This window comes from Ursus arctos, unplaced genomic scaffold (assembly GCF_023065955.2).
Source record: "Ursus arctos isolate Adak ecotype North America unplaced genomic scaffold, UrsArc2.0 scaffold_22, whole genome shotgun sequence".
Taxonomy (NCBI): domain Eukaryota; kingdom Metazoa; phylum Chordata; class Mammalia; order Carnivora; family Ursidae; genus Ursus; species Ursus arctos.
Genome location: NW_026622897.1, coordinates 22873780 through 22892087, shown reverse-complemented (window position 1 = coordinate 22892087; position 18308 = coordinate 22873780). Strand labels below are relative to the sequence as shown.

Sequence of the window (18308 nt, the reverse complement as noted above, 5' to 3'; positions counted from 1 at the left end):
ATAGAACTTTTTCACTTGGGGGCGAGGCGGGGGATGATGATCCAATCCAAGTTGTTCTGGAATGTAGTGTCTGTGTAAGTGCTATCAGTATAAGACAGTGTGAATTGAAGAAGAAACAACTTGTTGACAGGAGTATAGAACTCTGGTCCCTGTCTGGGGCAGGAGCTGTCTTTGCCAGGGGCCCTGAGGTTCTTGGGGCAGGCAAAGCTGGAGTTGGCCCCCAGGCTTGCAGGGGGCCGCCGCCGTCTCACTGTAGAGCATCCTTGGTCAGCGCCTGGTTGGAAAAGAGGAAAAGAGCTTAGAGATGAGAAAGGCGGCAGCAGAGAGTGTCTCCCCTTTCTGGCTCAGAGACCCTGTGATTAGCAGGTTGTGGGAAGCCAGGCAGACCCCCCTTGGCCTAAATGGGACCTTGCTGCCAGCCAGCATCTTGGAAGCTGGGCGGGATTCCCATTCCCTGTGCTGTGTTTGGCGGTGGGTCCCGGAGGGGGTGGTGCGTGGAATGGTTTGGGGGCATCTCCCTGGAGTAATGGGTTACTGTACTGCTCAGTTATGAGACTGATGGGAAAATACTTGGGAGCATGGGGGAGGGAAACCCTTGGGAAATTTGAACTGGATGAGAGGAGAAGTCCCTTTCTGTGGTCCACAGAGCACTTTCACTGTTCTGCCTCCTGATTGGCTTTGTGACCGTTCTCAGTCATCTTCCAGGAGTAGAAAAAGATCACAAGGCAGCAGGATTCGGCCTCCCTGTTAATTTTTTTTTTTCTAAATGTCTTTTAAAAAATGTGGAAAGGGAGGTTCCCCATTTCCGCCAGTTGTTTATGAACGCCCCAACTGACTGAACCACCGTGTCCTTGTCTTGATTCAGTTACAGAAATACCTTGCAAGCCGTCTCTGCCCATTTTTACTTCACAAAATGTGCTTCGGTCCCTGGTGCTGTTCCCAGCCATCCGAGGCCGAGCGGGTGCGTGGATTTGGGATGGCAGAAAACTCGCATGGTGACCCCTCTCTTCTGGGGACAGCCCCCTTGTCTGTTTTGGAGGCATCCCGAAGTCTCACATTTGTGGGTCACTGTTTCTTTAACAAAATCTAACTACATATGATGGAATTGGGTGGTGACGGTTCTGGAATTCGGCTCTGTCTCCAGTTTGAGGCTCCACCTTTTTTGTCTTTGAAGTAAAATGTTTTCACTGAGCGATTTTCAGCCCGGGTGCTGCTGAGGCCTCCGTACCTTGTTGCCCTTAACCAACAGGCCTTGGAAACTCCCTGCAGCTTCTGTTGGGAAAGGCCCTGCCAGATGTCCCAGATATCCCTGCTGTTGCCCCTTGGCATCTTTCTCTTTTCCTTGGATGGCCTTCACTGCTCTGGAGCACGAGCAGTGCACTCCCTGGGTCCTCGGCACGGAGACTCCGTTCCAGGGAAGCTGTTCCTCTCTCCGTCCTCCCCATGGCAGCTTTCATGTGCCGCCTCTGGTTGGAAGGTCTGTCCCTTGGGACTGCCTTCTCTTTTCAGTCCCCGTCAAACACCCCAGAGGGAGGCCTTGTCAGGCTGTGTAAGCCCTGCATATGCTTCCCATAGGCGTGAAGAGCCGGACTCGGGAGCCAGTCAGCCCGCGCGTGGCCGGCTTTGCCTCGGACCATGTGTGACCTCAGGCAAGCTAATGACATCACTGTGCCTCAGGATTCTCGTCTACAAGATGCTTGTAATAATAGTTACTGTCTCAGAGGGTTGCTGTGACAATGGAAGGCGTAGCTCGTGGAAACACCCAGAACCCTTGCTAGGTCCATAGCGAGTACCACTGTTCCATATTATCCTCCAACCTCCGGCTTTCCAATATGATTCTTCATTTTTAAAAGATTTTATTTATTTATTTATTTATTTATTTGAGAGAGAGAGCGTGCACACAAGGGGAGAGGGGCAGAGGCAGAGGGAGAAGCAGGCTCCCCACTGAGTAGGGAGTGCTATGCGGGGCTCGATCCCAGGACCCCGGGATCATGACCCAAGCCAAAGGCAGATGTTTAACCGACTGGGTCACCCAGGTACCCCTCCAGTATATCCTATATTTATATTCCTTGAGGTCAGGGGACAGTGTATTTTATTTAGAGTTCCAGTAATCGGTGGCAGTGACTTAGGGCAAAGAAGATATTTAATATCCGATCAGGTCATTTCTGCTATTCAGCTCACCGCACATGTGTGTTCAGCTCCTACAGCTCCCTAGTCTCTTTCGTGTACATTACCTTCTCTTTTTTTAACTGTCACTGACAACCACATGAGGTAGCTTTGGTTATTCTTATTGTGCAAATGAGGGAATCATGGTTCAGACCGGGAAAGAGGTCTAGCCCGAAGTCACCCAGAAAACCATTAAGAAGATGCCTTTCGAAGTTTTTCACAATATCAGACAATTAGTGGGAAAATAGTCACTTGTTTAGTGTGTTGTTTGGGGTCTGCTAAGACGCAGATGGCAAGACCCGATTGGAATCACAAGACATGTATTGGGGTGGGAGGGAGATCTCTGAAGGACAAAGTGGGGGATGGCCAGGGAAGGCGGGGGAGGGGGAGCCTTTTGACCATGCTGCAGGTCTGTCACCTGGAAGAGGGAAGGGAAGGAGGATCCGGGTGGGGAAGAGCCTCCATCTGCAGCTCAGTTCCAAGAAAGGTTTGGCCAGACTCCTGGGGAACCGTCAGGTCAACGCTGCCCAGTGCAGGAGCTCGCGTCCCCTCCTCCTGCAGCGGGAGGTCTCAGTCGCCCCTTGTCATGGCTGCCGCTGCTCAGGTGACCACAGCACATCACACCTGACTGATGGAGGTGCGTTGTCAGATAGGCCAGCACGGTTTTTCTGTCTGGCTGGTTGTACGGCATGGCTCGAGCCCCTGGTCCCGATGGTCTCAGTGGCCCGCAGTAGGCTTCAGAGCTCCGTGCACATTGTTGACTGTAACAAAGCAAATGACATTGTCTTCTGTGTGACTCACCTCTCCCTGAGAATCACAAGAGTGAAAGTTCTCCTAAGGTGAGTGAATGTGAAAGTTTGAACTTTGACGGGAGGCCGGGAGGCTCTTCACTGGAGAGGTGCTCGCGGGGCGCAGCCCTGTGGAGGTGTTTGACATTCAGAGCCGAAGTGGGCGCAGTTCTTCTGAAGGCCCCTCAAGGCCAGGTTCTCGGTCCTTTCTTCTTTAAAAGCCAGGCGTAGGTAGGACACTCTCAGCTCTTCACACGACGGTGGAACAAAGCGTGTTTCTTCTGCTGCCTCTTGCTGCCGTTCACGTTCTGTTGGTCATCCAGTCCAATCTGGCTGCCACGCCTTACATTTGAGGGGCTGCTCAGAAATTATTTTCTGGATGAAGGCTTGAGAAAGCTTCAGGGCGCCGATGACTTGGCATGTAGCTCACCTTCCCAGGCCTTCTAACAGCCTTTGCTAGTCGCGTCTCTCATCCTTGATATGCGGGGGCAACTCTACTGCCAGGATGAAATAAATTCCAGAGACTGCACTCCGCCCACGAAATGTGAGCTTCACGCTCCTCAAATTCATCTTTCTAATCCTAATCAGCCAACCTATCTTTCTTTCTTCCTGTTACTTCGATACATCATAGGGAGGCATTGTCTTTAGACACTTGCATTGGTTCGAAAAAGCATTTCTTTGGTTTCTAACAAAATTCTCACCCCCTACCCTCAAATCCAAACCTAACCCTTTCTGGTGACTTCTTAAAACAGTCAGTTACCTAGAAGACATCAGAAGGAAAAGCTCTAAAGAACCCACTTCCTGACTTGAGCTTCCCCAGCTCTCTGTCCGAGTCTGTGTCTGAGTGGTAGGTTGACTATGGTTAGACAGAGCCCTTGGGTTTGGAGGGAAGAGGTGGCTGCATTTGAATACAGGCTGCCCCTTTAAGAGAACACCAGTCTCCTTTCTCCTTCCACCCCCACACAGGTGTACTTGTACATGTGCAGGTGCGGCGACCCCAAGCAAAAACAAGGGCCTTTCCTCCACACGCTAACGCGCGTAACTGTCTTGTTCTCAAGGCCAAGACAGACGGGCTGGGGAGCCTCACTTAATGTCTGTTCCAGGTGGGGCAGCCTGGCCGACCCGTGGCCTGCCACCTGGGCTTGTGGCCCGGTCTGTCTTGGACATTGATTAGCCGGAGAAGACTTTCTGCTTTACCTTCAGTTCATGCCCTGGGATCTGTCTCTAGGCCCCAAACTCTAGGCCCAACATTTGCGGCAGTGCTGCTGAATTCCTGGGTCAGCCCTACATAATAATTAGGTGGAGTGTGCTTTGTGAGGAGCATAAATGATTAGGGAGAAAAGCACATTGGGGGAAAGAGGATCTAAGTCTGTCTGTGGCCAAGATTTCCCCAAACCCTAAATGTCTGTGATACTTTCACTTGCAAAGCAGTTTGCATCTGTCCTTTTTTGTGCGTACCTACTTTGAATCAGAGCGAGAACTTCACAGACTTATCCCAAACTGAACAAATCCACACTGATCGTTCTCATGCACAGTATTTTTCAGAATGTCACATTGATGTACTTCAACCTTTCTTGTAGCCTGCAGCTTTATCCTTTTCCAAAGTTGCTGTGTAAAAGGCCAATTCAATTCTTGGAAGAATAATTGAATTTTATCTAGTGCTTTTGCTATGTTTATTTTTTTAAAATTTCATCCTTTTTGCTTGTCTTTCTTTGAAAAGTCTGCTTTTAAAAATACTTTTTCTGTTGCTTCATTCTTCTGTTCAATCTCACTGTTGTATTTTATATGGTTCCCAGAATGTTCAGCACTGTGGTTGCCTCTGTATATACGTGTGTGTGTATATATTTATATTTATCTATTTTTAATAACAGGGATTCAGTTGACATCTCTATAAACCAGGGAAGAGCAGGGATCACTAGTTCCATTTTAGAGATGGGAAAACTAAAGCCCAGAGAGGTTAAATTAGTTGCGTAAGATCGTGCAGTGAATCAGGGAGGAAGTGGGTGCAAAGTGCTGGGTGCTTGACCTCCCCGCTTGGGGCATTCCTTGGCCATCTATATATTTTTAATTTCTTAGGGTATTGTCTGCTCTCATCTCTCAGTTTTCCACTGCCTGACACGTTTGTTTGTTTTTAATTTTTTTGAAATTCTTTCTCCTTTCTTTTGGTGTAACTTGCCGGGGATGTGGACTTGACATCAAAGGCTGGTTTTACATGATTTGAGAGCTGTTTTCTGACTTGCTTCCGTTGTTAGCTGCTGGCTCTTTCAGCAGTAAATACATGCAAGTCCATGAAGTCATTGTCCGTTATGTTCATGGAGTGTGTTTTCAAGCACCTGTCAGATAGTGTGCTTGTGTGTTGAATTACTAGAACCTATATCCCCAACTGCTGTCCTTGAGTTATCAGCCATTGATATAAGAACTTACTGCTAGAACATGTGGTTCATTGAGCCAAGGCATTGTTGGCTAGTTACGGGATGTACCGCATTTAGATCGTGTTGGAGAGGAGTTCGGGGTGGGGTGGGGGCCAAGGATGGGCATAACTCAGAAGAAGTGGGGGAGATGTACCTACAGACATAACCCCACACCAACATGGCAAGCAGTCTCCACCCTTCCATTTCCTTTAACAATCCTCCCGGTGCCTTGGTGGCCAAACCATGAGCCATTCTTCATCCTCGGGCAGAAGACGTCTGTAGTTTCAGGTTGAGCTTGATCCAGAGGGCAAGAAACTGTCGGGAGCGGGAGGGCAAGACATGGTCAGTATGTTTCCTGTGTGTCATTCAACTTCATTTCATAAGGACTTTGCGGACATAGATTTGGCCATCTTTTGTGAATGATCGTTTAGAAGGGGGTTGACAGGAAGGGTGTGATCCCTGTTAGACTCCGGGGTCACCCCCGTACCCCCCGTGGCGGGCACCTTTACAGTGGCAGGAGAGGAAGATAGATTTGTGAACAGATGGGTCATTTCTGGATTCGCGTGTTCTGTTTTTGCCATCATCGTTTGGCTGTGGGTAGAGACACCTGGGGGGAAGGGAGGGGCCAGTCAAGGCCCGTTCCTCTGGTTTAGGACCACCTGCCAGATGTGCGCTCTTAGGGCAGAGTCTGCCCTGTTGCAAGGGTGACCAACCATGAGAGTTTCATAGGTTAAAATAAACGTGGTGTCTTGCCCGCACTGAGGTATTTGATTTGACTTTTAGAGTCAAGCTGAAGAGATTAACTTCTCAAAGTAGCAGAAGAATCCCCAAAGGACAGGCGGTGTGGGCGTTTTTATTTTGGGGAACAAGTTGATCCAGCAGCCTGGGAGTCACTCATGTTGATGAGTCCCAGATAGGGCTTAAGAGAGAGAAGCAGCTGGAGTAGACACCTTTCTGCAGAGGACGAGTGTTTCAGCAGCCCAAGCTAGTAAATGTTTATTGAGCACTTGTCCGAAGTACCATTCCTGCCGCCGAGAAAAGAAGGGTCACTAAGACGCAGTCTGTGCGCACCGGGCACTAACAGCTCATTCAACTGCAAGTCGCTTTTTGATTGTCGGTGTTCGTTGGTGAGGCAGTATCTCCGTTTTGCATTGCACCAGTGAAAAAACACCATCTCTGCCCTGAGAGCTTCGATTCTAGTGATGAGAGATGGGCATGGAGCAGACAGACCGTCAGGCTTGGTGTCCGTGGAAGCAAACCCATGCTAGAAGGCTACCAGAGAGCACGACTGCCCCGTGCTGACCTCTGTGTGCATGGAAATCAGCTCTCATATGTTAGCCTCACGCTGGGGCACTGATGACGGGGTGAGGACCTGCAGTTGAAAGGAAAAGGAAAAACTGCAGTCCAGCCCCGCAACCCGTTCCCCAGCATTGAGTCCGTGGCCATGGACTAGAAAATGAGAAGCTACGGACAGATTGCCAAATGGAAAGGATGAGTCCCAGGAGAATCTTACTACGATTTTGTCCTCGGTCCATTGCTGTGTATTGAACTTGTTCCCTTAGACTCAGAGTAAGGGATACTGACAAGCACAGCAGCAAAGCAACAGGGGATTTTTAATAACCAGCCCCCATCAAGAGAGATGGTGGGCCTTCCAGTTCCTAGACAAGGAGAGGGGACTTCAAACATCCCCCAGAGGAGTAGGAATTTACTTGAAGCTTTGCCTTAAAAAAAAAAAAAAATGAGACTGACACCTTGGATCTCAAGTGCCTTGAGGGTCCCCACCTGATACTTCTGCTTTTAGGGTTCCATCACGTTCTTCAAATCAGGACTGTCAGTGTTGTACTAAGAACTTTCCTGTTACCCAAAAGCTGAGAAGAACAAAGCAGTCAGAGGAAATCCCCCGGCTACAGCCAGCGAGGGAACTGGAGGGAGCAGTCAGCAGGGGTGTGCAGGCCCAGCCAGTGTGTGTATGTGTGTATGTGTGTGTGTGTGTGTGGGTCTGTGGGTCTGTGGGGTGCCCTCCCTCCTTCACTTCTCTGGAGAGAGACTCCCTTCTAACAGGGACCCCTCTGTTGTTGTGGCCGAGAGTTTCTACTTGAGAAGCATAGTTTCCCAGTGATGCCACCGGATTCCTGATGTGTGACACCCGGGGCAGCATGGTGAAGGACGCCGTTGACTGCCTTGGGGCCCCCAGACAGGGACACCATTGTGAGTCACATCGAGTGTGTGAACTCCCCCTTCCCATGACTGGCACTATTCTTAGTACCATTCTCTGCTCCCTGGGACAAAGGTCACTGGGAGCACCGTCCAGTTGGGTGGGTGGATGGGGCTGGGCCCAGGGTGAGAGGACGTACAGGGAGAGTGAGGAAGAGGCTTTACAATTTTAGGATATGTTGGAGCAAGGGTGAGGGCTGGAGGAGCCCTGTGGCCCCAGGGGTTTGGGCAGAGCTACACTAAGCAATCCAGAAATGTCCTCTGGGAGAGTCTGTAACTGGGAGTGCTAGCCTCATGTCTGGGTTTCAGCAAGTCTGGGGCCTAAGAAGTTCCCATGGGCCGAGATGTGAATGTGATTGGCAGGGTCTCCAGAGTGCATTGCAATCCTAGGACTACCTCCCAGCTGCGTGCTTCCATCAGAGGCCCTGATATCCCTTCCCAGACCTGCCATGAACGTGACCCTGATTGTGGAAGCAAGCTCCCGTGTAGGATCGTCCACGAGTCCAGCCAGAGAATGGACCTACCCTCGACCCAGAACGCTTGCCCAGACCTGGTGTTTCCAGCTGGGAGAATAAATAATTCCACGTCCTTCCTAGTTACGGCTCCCCACCGCTAAAAGGGCAGTTTAAGAGTCAGCAAAAAGGAGGCATCTTGGCGGGGGGGATCTCATGGATCCCTGTTATTTGGTACCACATACACGCTTTCGGAAGGCTGAACGGCTACTTTAGGAATCCATGGCAGGAGCCCTGTGTGTGCCTGTCAGCACTGGGTGGGCTTACAGGATCTTTCTTCCAGAATCGGGGGAAGGAGACTGGAGCTGACGTCACCCTATATTGACTTTCTTGTTGTGAAGCCCCAGAGACATTTCTCCCTATTCAAGTGCCTACACTTTCGTTAGGCATCTGTTTTCCCTATTTAGGCTGTCTCTTGCCTTTGGTTTAAAGAGTAAAAAGAACTTGAGCAGTACTTCACCCATGACCTGGGCTCCTAGTTTCCAAATTTCAGTGTTATGTTCCCTATGAACAGAGGAAACTTCACAAATGAGAATAAAGCCAAACCCGCAGACAAGGATTTACCCTATACCCCCTCCCCCCGCACCCCGGCCATACAGACAGCAGGGGCTGGTGCAGGCAGATAGGGCTTGTACTTCTGACATTTCAGTTCGAGAAATGGCACTGGGCAGGGCAAACAGCAGGAATAATTCTGTCTGACATCCCTGCCTCTGTGAGCTCGTTCCAGCGACAGGACTGAAACTCCCCCTTTTGCACTTTCTGGCTGCCCCATCCCAAGGGCAAGGGACTGGGATGTGTTCTTGGGCCTTTCTCTTTGGGACCTGAAACGTGCCTGCTGCTCCCTGCCAGTGACTAGGACTTGCCTGGGTAGAAGGATCCCAATATGTCCTTCCTTCCCCTTCCTCAGCTTGATGGGACTAGCCCTCCACTCCCCAACGGGATATGAAGATGAAAAGTGGGAAAGAGGTTTGCAGGTAAATAGTGGGAGGAGGAAACAGTAAAGTGACATTAGCCTAAAGGCTACCAGGAGGGGTCTGACTCATGGGGCTGGACATGTTAGTTGTGGAGGTGAACGCCAAGGTCTCCCGTGGCTGGAGGGTTGGGAGAACCACCGGCCAACCCAGTGTCCTGTGTCTGCTGTGAGAGGTGAGGAAGAGATTTTTTTTTTTTTTTTAAAGGCTTGGTCTTTTTATCCCGTGGCTCACCTCAACCAGGCAGGCTGTTCAGATGCCCGCCCCTGGTTGGTCTTGTCTAAGGACAAAGCAGTACCGAGATGAAGGATCTGGGGGTCAGACCTCCTGGGTACCATTCACGGCCATTTTACTTCTGAATGGCCTTGTGGCGAGGCCAGTGGGCAAGTGACGCAGTACCTCAGAGTTCTCTGTTGTGAAAAGTGGTAAAAGCACATTTGATAATCTTCGTATCTACTCCCTGGAGTAAGAGTAAGTGTAAGGAATAATGAGATGAACAGAAAGCATCATGCACGGTGTCCCATGCATAGTGAGTGCGACAAGCCCCGCTCTGGTTTGCATTTTTCTTCATCCGAGACTCGTCTCTCTGGGTTATGCCTCCCGTCTGTGGGCTTGGCCCCGGGGGACGACTGCAGACTCCAGGGCTCATTCACGTAGTTTCCGAGTAGTTGACTTTTCCTTGTTATGTCTCTCTTCAAAAGAGTATGAAGACAATGCTCTTGGGTGTGTAGTCACTTCGCACAGCTTCCGGAAGCCTGTTCTTTCGCAAGGTTGTTACAGCTGCTGTTTCTGAATTTCTTGGCTACCAGAAATTCCATAGCCTTTCCTAATAGCAGTATGTGGACTGACGCCTGCCCATCCAAAATGGCTTCTCCACAGATTCCTCCTATCATGTCCCGTTTCGTCCTGTGAGCCCAGGCAGGCAGTAGTAGCTGGTAACTTGAACTCAACTCCCAAGAAATCTGCAAATGGGTCTGAAACGGTGTCTTAACAGGAGGGGTAACAGAAGAGGGTAAGGCTTCCCTGGGGTAGCATTCTGGGCTGTGTCTTTGAATGTTCAGTTATTTCGTAGGGTCCACTGAATCATCTTGCGCTGGAGCGTGTGTAAGGTATTTCTCACAGGATGGTTTGAGAGAGCTCAAGATGCATGCTAGAAGGATGAGGTAGAGCCATTTCCTCTTCCGTATTTAGCTTGGCCTGTGCTGAAGAGGACACGGGGAATGGCCCCCAGCAGGCAGTTACTGGGGGATGCGTCCTTTGGCTGCCCAAGGAATATTCAGGTCAGCTGCTGTTGCCCTGGTGCTTGGAGTCTGAAGGCCTGGGCGCTAGACTCAGAGCCCTGGAGCAAAGTCACATCGCTTTTCTGAGCATTTTTCTTTTTCTGCCTTGAAAGCATGGAAACAATAAGACCAGTTGTGCCTTGCCTATAGAGAGGGCCGGGGAGTGGATTTTAGGAGGAAGCAAAATGATGCATGTGAACATACCTTGTGGAAGTATAAGGTATAATAAGAGATGACTTCTCTAGATCATAAAGAATATTTCTTTTTTTAGATTAAAAAAACTTGTTTCCTATTGAATCTCACTTTACTTTGGATCAGACAGATCTGAAGCTCAGGTTCAGGATTAGAGCCTTCGAAAGTCAAGTTTTCCTGTCTGAGTTAGTGTTCCTGGCCTCCTTCATCTTCCCTCCCCTGTCCAGATGGCTTCTAAGATATGCTGTAAGTGCAGACCCGACAGCAAGCACCACAGACTGTTGGACCCGTATCTGTTTCTCTGGCCACACCCAGAAACGAGATAGGAATCACTGGCAGCATTGTCATATCTGAATAGAAAGTTATCTTAATGGGAAATCTATTAGCATAAATCCTTTAGCATAAGATAAATGGACTATCAGAATATGTCTGGCTTTCCAGAACTAAGATCTTGGCAGCGTTGATGGCTAAGACGAGAATTCTGTGTGTGTGTGTGTGTGTGTGTGTGTGTGTGTGTGTGTGTTAGAATATACTGACCCATGAAGAATTTCTGAGACAGCCCTCACCTGACCTCTGAGGATTTCATGGGTGGCAGGTTAATCCCTATAGAGTGATGACGTTCTCCTTTCTTAGTTTGGGTGCGTGCCTGTGACCAAAAGAATGTCTAACTTCTGTGTCCTTCTTAGATGACCCCAGGATAGCGATCCTTGTCACTTACAAATCTGGGGCCAGAGGCTCTCTAATATAGAGAAGCACTTAGGAGCTTTGACTTCAGATGGGAACTGGCAAAGATATTCCTTAGTTAATGTCTTTATTGCTAGTTAAGGCAAAAATAATGACTTAGTTCTTGAAGGCACAAAAGATTATGCCGCCTTAGAGTGTCTCAGAGGATAGATCCAGTAATTTTCTTTCTAGAGTTTGCATTGCAGTAAAAATGGACTGACCTTTAAGTCAAAATAATATTGATAAGACAATAGTATATTGTAAGTGCTTTTTGGGGGGGGGGAGTGGTAGGAAGTTTTTACCTTCAGTCCTTTGGAACTCATAGCACCTCCCCCAGCCTCTGTGCTATGTGCCGCCTTCATCCTCCTGGGGCTGGACGGACTGGAGAGCAGGCAGGAGGAGCGCTGTGTATAATGGGATTCGTTGCTGGCAGAGCCGAGCCTTTGGTGTAATGATTCACAATGGCTTGTGTTTCCAGGCAGTGGACCAATCCAGCTGTGGCAGTTTCTTCTGGAATTACTCACTGATAAATCCTGTCAGTCTTTTATCAGCTGGACAGGAGATGGCTGGGAGTTCAAGCTTTCTGACCCAGATGAGGTAAGAAGGGAGGGACTCGTGAGCGCTGTGTGGAAGGGGGTTGAAAGTGAACTCTGGAAAGTGGTTATGTGGGCCGGGATGACATTTCCTAGGATTCCAGCCCCACCTCTGCCCCTTGGTGCTGGTACAATCTCGAGCCAGTTACGTAGCCTGTCTGAGACTGAGTTGCATCCTTTAGACAATAGAGGAAATATCTATACCGCCCATTTGTTTTCCAAGATTTCACAGATACCATACACAAGAAATGTCTGGGACACAGTGGGCCCCTCGTAAATATAGGTTGCCTTTTCTGGAAGGGGTTGGGCAACTCAAGAGGTCTTGGAAGATCAGTACAATCTGTTCACTAATGTATTGCTTTATTCAACAAATGCCTATTGAGTGATTGCTCTGTGCCTTGCCCGAATCTGAGCATGACAGAATTGAAAACACTGAACAAGAGAGACAACATCTCTGGTCTGGCAGACACGAGAGGATAGCACACCCCAGTACAGAAAAAAATGGTTCCCTTTGATGAAACGCAAGCTTGATTCGCTCCACTCCCTCGCACTAAATTTCACGCTTGCAAAGCGAGCATAGCCTACCAACAACATAAAGAAAAAGAAGAATCTATGGTGTTGCTTGTCTTCCTCCCCCCCCAATACTTCAACTCCGTTACATAGAAACACAGGGTCAATGTATTTTCATTTATTTAGAGAATCTTGCCCAGTTCTTGAAGTGGGAATTCAGAATAGCTGGGTGCAAGAGAGATTTTCCGTGCGCGTGAATCTCTAGCCGTCTTCCTTGAACATCATGGGTCAACATGAATGGATATACGGGCATATCAAGGTGTCTACTGGGGTTATCCTCTAGGTTTTTACCCCATCTCTTATTCACTTGTTATTCTTTTAATTTCAGGTGGCCAGGAGATGGGGAAAAAGGAAAAACAAGCCTAAGATGAATTACGAGAAACTGAGCCGTGGCCTACGCTACTATTATGACAAAAACATCATCCACAAGACAGCGGGTAAACGCTACGTGTACCGCTTTGTGTGCGACCTGCAGAGCCTTCTGGGCTACACGCCCGAGGAACTCCACGCCATGCTGGACGTCAAACCCGATGCCGATGAGTGACGGACACCGAAGGGGTCGGGGAAGCTCTGCTGAGACGTGTCGAAGAACAACCATGTTGGTCGGACTCTTAATTCTTAATCGTTATTCTATTTTTAATTTTCCAGAACTCATTTTTTACATTCAGGGGTGGGAGCTAAGTGAGCTGCAGCTACAGTCAATTGTACACAGTTGGAAAAAAAGAGCCAGGACTTGTGGGGTGGGTGGGACGAAAAATTCTTGAGCAAATTTTCAGGAAAGAGAGAGAGAGAAGGGTCTTCTTAGAAGCCTGAAGAATCTGGCTTAAGGGAGGAGGAGACTCACGTGTCCCATTATTTTTTTAAAATCGTCCATGAAAAAAAAAAATGTGTCTTGAGTTATAGACCTATTAGCAAAAGAAATTGACACATCAGGAGTCATGAGACCCATGAAAAGGCAATTAATTTGCTTTTGTTTTTAGCTCTGGGAGGGCAAAAAAGAGGGAGGTGGGATAAAACATTTGTTTGGGGAATGCACTAAAAACCAAGGACTATTTACTTTTTACTCGACTTTCGAAGCAAAGATGGACTTCAGTGGGGAGGGGCCCAAACTGTTTTTTGTGTTAAAATTTATTTTATTAAATTTTGTGCCAGTATTTTTTTTTTTTTCTTAAAAATCGTCTTAAGCTCTAAAGTGGTCTCAGTACTGCGGCGTCACGTAAGTTTGTTTTCGTTTGCCAGCTGAGGATTCTGTCACAGTGCAAGGAAACTGTTTATATAGACCCCACTGGAAATGCAAAGTGCTGTCACTGAGATCGGGGATCCCAAATTCACGTGACTTCTATATGAAGGAAAAAAATCATGCTGATTTGGGTACAAGGGACCTGTGCATGTGAATTTCATCTGTGTTTTAAAAAATGATCACTCCCCTCTTCTTACTTGTCATTAGTGGATTCTTGGGGTTTGGACTTAACGTTGAACTAAGAAGCATTAAGTCTTCGAACTGAATGTATTTTGCGGCCCTGGTTTTGGAGCCAGGAGCACTGTTGAAGTCATAGAAAGGAGATGAAAGGAGGAAGACTGACTTGGTTCTTTATTGGTTCTATACCTATAACATATATGACTTGGAATCAAAGCTGTGTGCATGGGCATTACTCCTCAGGTCTTAGGAAGTAAGTCCTGAATGCATGTCATTCCAAACCAACACTCTACACTTTCTCCTTTATGTCTCATTGTCCCAGCAACCTACGTTTATTGCTTCCCCCCACCCTGTTACCCAGTAGAGAGAAACGTCCAGCTTTCCGATTGGTGAGTGAAAGAGCCATGCAGTCATGACCTGAGGTGAAGAGTGTCTGACAAAGCCATATAGACGTCCTGGGTTTTAGGAACAATGGAAGTTAAGGTTGCATAGAAGTAAAATGTGGCTTGGCTGTCTTTGGGAGGAGAAGTGCAAGGCTTTCCTTTGAAGAGTTTCAGCTAGTGGAGTCAGGTGTCAGGGGAGGCCGTGTAGGCAGAGTGAAGAGTGCAGACACTACTCGGCCCGTGCTTGGATTTGTTATCTTGGCACAGGGTAAGCGAGGGTTAATAATTACAGAAGAGACGAATGACTTGAAGGCAAAGGAAACATAAGAAAAGGAGCTTGAGTGAAGAAAATGAGGTGGTCCGTGAGATTTGAATAGATTTCTAGTTCCTCCAAAGTTCAACGACAAACTCACTTGACTGGGGCAGTGTTGAAGGGTGGTCTGCAAAGGTTTGGATCTTTTTTTGGGGTGGGGAGGGTGGGAACAAACACCTAACCAGTGAGGAAAAGTGCCTAATACACTTGCACCCCCCTCCCCCAGATAGATGCCTGATTAAAAGGGATAATGACAGAGGGACAGCTCTCTTGCAGATTTCAGTGGGAGAGGCGAAGGGACATTTAAGGTGGGCTTCTCAGGGCGAGCCCTTCTTGGGCTCTGGCTGAGAGACTGGAAGTACTTACTACCTGCTAGCATATCTTCAAGAAAGTGGATCATTGACTTCCAGGTCCTCTTGCAGAGCCTGAATTATCAGGAGCTTAGCTCTGTGATTCCTGAGTTTCCTCATACTGATAAATCGGAGTGCCCACTTGGAAAGCAAAGGCAGAGTTGGCCCAGCTGTGTATTCTCACCTTCTTCCAGATGCGGGTGCCTTAATGAAGCTCTCGAAATATTTTAGGAGCTGCTCAGGGAGTGTGAGGCAGAACCTTTGGATTACATTGTTTTCTCTTAGATTATGTGATCTTTGTTGGGCACTGGCAGAGGCGTGTGTATGTGTGTGCGTGTGTGCGTGCGTGTGCGCGCTTGCAGACGTGCAGAACTGCCGCTAAAATAATACCTGGGTTTTTCAGTGAAGTCTTTCCACATTTCAGTAACGGGCAAGAGTAGAACCAAGGCAGGGCATCGGCCATCGCTTGCTGTTCGCAACCAGGCAGAACGTGACTTTCTCAGTGCATCCAACCTTTCCTCTTGCATTTCTGCTGGGAACTCCCCTCGTGTGAGCGTGTCTAAGTCCTGCAAGAACTCCGTAGCAGTTAAGAGAGAAGAAAGTACCTCCTCCTGAGCCCGCTTGTTTGCTAAGACGCCTCTCTCTCTAGGTCCGCCGTTTTCAGCATTTGTAGATAGCACGCTAGTGAAGCCAGCTTTGTGCATCTGGCCAGATGCTTTTTCTCCTTCTGTCCAGAGGCCAGAGACCATCCCAGGAAGAGTGGTGGGTGGTTTATACACTGGAAATGTAGCAGAATTGTTGCATTTATGCTTTTTAAAAACACATGTTAACTTCAGAGGAAGGATGGGCAGATCTGGTGAGCTGATGAAACCCTTATTTTCCTGGAGATGCCTTAACCCATGTTGGTTTTGGCTGTTGGGTTCAGGGTCACTTTTGTTTCCTTCTCCAAGCAGGGGAGGGACTTCCCTACACAGAGCCCTGGTTTTGTGGCTTTGGGGATCGGAGGTAGCATTCAAAGATCCGATGTGCTTTTCCTCACTTTGGAGACGAACACTCTGGGTTTTAGAGCATTAACCTGCCTAATCTTCATGGTGAAAATCACACCTTCTCTGTTCTAGTCATGCTGTGCATGCTGCTTTCTGTTGGGGTCTATATAAATGTGTTGAACTCATATCTACATTCCAAAGAAGTTTCAAGGAACCATAAATATATGTATACATATACATATATAAAGTATATATATTAAAATGAAATTATCTCTATCAGGAATACTGCCTCAGTTACTGACCTTTTTTTAAGAATACTTTTTTTTTTAAGCTGAGAAGTATAGGGGTGAAAAAGATGTTATATTGTGTTTGACTATTTTCCAACTTGTATTTTCATATAATTTATATTTTTTAAAAGCTGAACATTTAAAAGCAAGATGAAAAAAGGAAAAGCAGGTGCTTTTTAAAAATCAGAACTGAGGTAGCTTAGAGATGTAGCGATGTAAGTGTCTATGTGTTTTTTTTTTTAAATGCAAAAAAATTTCTTATGGGGGAGTTTTTTGTTTGTTAATTTTAGTAGCTGATGCTGGCACATCATTTTGCTGGAGAGTTTTTTATATACTGTAGCCTGATTTCATATTGTATTTTAAACTGTGTGAGATTAAAAACAAAGAAATTCATTCATAACAATGTGGGTTTGGCTCGATTCTTTCCTGTCTGGTGCATGTGTGAAAAAGCAGGACAGACTCACCAACCAGAGACAAGCTAAGGAAGAAATGTAGTTCGGTCTTGCTGATCTCACATCTCAAGACTAAAGATTTCTTAATAAACTTATAATGAGAATATAGGGAAGTATAATGCTGTGCCCCGATTATTGAATATACGGTGTCATCCTTTGTGGAATGTTCCTGGTCTCGTCACACCGCATTTTGCTCATGTCTGAAGGAACGAAGAGCCACGTGAAGCAAGTTTTTTATGACTCAACAGATAAACATTTCATTTCAACTGGGTGAAGTTCCTGATATTAACACAGAAAGTTGAACAGCTTAGCTGATGCTTTGGACACAAACAGTATTCTGGTTTCTTCTTCTGATACTAATTTTGCTCTGTGCAAATTTGGACCCATCACATTCATCTCCTTGGCCCCAACTCTTTCACTGGGGGCTGAAAGGGGGAAGGATCATATCTGCCCGAACCCCCATGTCATAAATAAAATCATATTTATAAGTGCTTTGGGGAGGAGTGCTTAGGAACACATCCTGCGTGGTACTTTTTCTCTTGTTGTTGAAACTGTGGAAGGTGGATGTTTTTAATTAACACCAGCATTTGCAACATGAATCCCCGACTCACAGCTGGAAAGAGAATTTTTGCTGAATTGTTCACAAAGAGAGCTCTGTGTTTGGAAAATCTGTTTCTCCCGGGCTGGAACTTGAGGTTTGCTGAGTGCACGTTGAACACTGACTGTGTGGTCTAGTGGTTAGAGAGCTGGACCGGCCACGAGGGGGGCTCAGGGTCCTACACCTCCGTCAAGCCACCACCACTCACTGGGAGACTTGGGGAAGTTGGCTTGAGGTCTTTATATTTTTTAGTCTTCAGCTGCAAACCCAAGCAAAGCCATAACTCCTGAGCCAACCTGAGGCCACATCTGAGCTCTCTCCCCTTGAATAAACAGGGCACAGAGAATAGGTTTCTGCCTCAGTCAAGAATTTGGTCGGAGAGCTTATCCTTTGGTGCCAAGTTGCTGTTCTCTCCCAAAGTATCTGATTTAATGCTGACCAGGTTAAAAGATACAAGATATGCTTGACTGAAATAAGCTTAGACCTCTGCTTCTCCAACAAGGAGCTAGAGTTGAGAGGGGAAGTCTCAGGCAACTGGGCTTTCGTGATTTCTCTTAATGATACTGCCAAGGCCACCATATTGCAGCTGGGCCAGAGACCCTATCGTCTAAAACAACTGCAGGATTTGGGGGAATAGGGTAGGGTGAGGATAAAAAGAAACGCAAGGAAAAAGGAAGTCATTCAGAAGAAGCGGGTCATCAAAAATCCAGATTTGACTGGCTTTCCGGGAGTTATGGGGTAAAGTCATTGCACGAGGCTATTCTGGCTTACCACTGCTATGGCGGAGCAAGATAGAACACTCAAGCCACACACACACACAAACAAACGAACAAACAACAACAGCAACAGAGCTATTTCAACCTAAAAAGGAAGAGGATTGGGATTTGTGCTTTGGGTAAAATGAGGCAGGCAATGTAGATGAGAAGTTACACGTGGGCTAGACTGTGGGCTGATCTTGTGCACCATAAAGATATTCAGTTTGGCCTTCACAGTGTTGGGACTCATGTATGAGGCAGGGTCACGGGAGGTCTTTGAATACCGACGTTCCTTTATAGCAAGCACCCATGGTGACACTGAGTGCGGGGTGTCCCTCAAAGTGAAC

At 47.5% G+C, this 18308-nt stretch overlaps 1 protein-coding gene across 7 annotated transcripts in view; it reads left to right on the top strand.

Annotated features, from left to right (window-relative positions):
• Nucleotides 1–16556, top strand: part of ETS1 (ETS proto-oncogene 1, transcription factor) — a 128707-nt gene extending 112151 nt beyond the window's left edge. For all 7 annotated transcript variants that reach the window (XM_048217183.2, XM_026505419.4, XM_057316619.1 and 4 more), the window contains 2 exons: nt 11736–11854; nt 12749–16556. In XM_048217183.2, the coding sequence (XP_048073140.1) occupies nt 11736–11854; nt 12749–12964 (335 nt within the window). In that variant the 3' untranslated portion in view covers nt 12965–16556. The remainder of the gene's footprint in view (nt 1–11735; nt 11855–12748) is intronic.
• Nucleotides 16557–18308: the final 1752 nt, after the last annotated feature.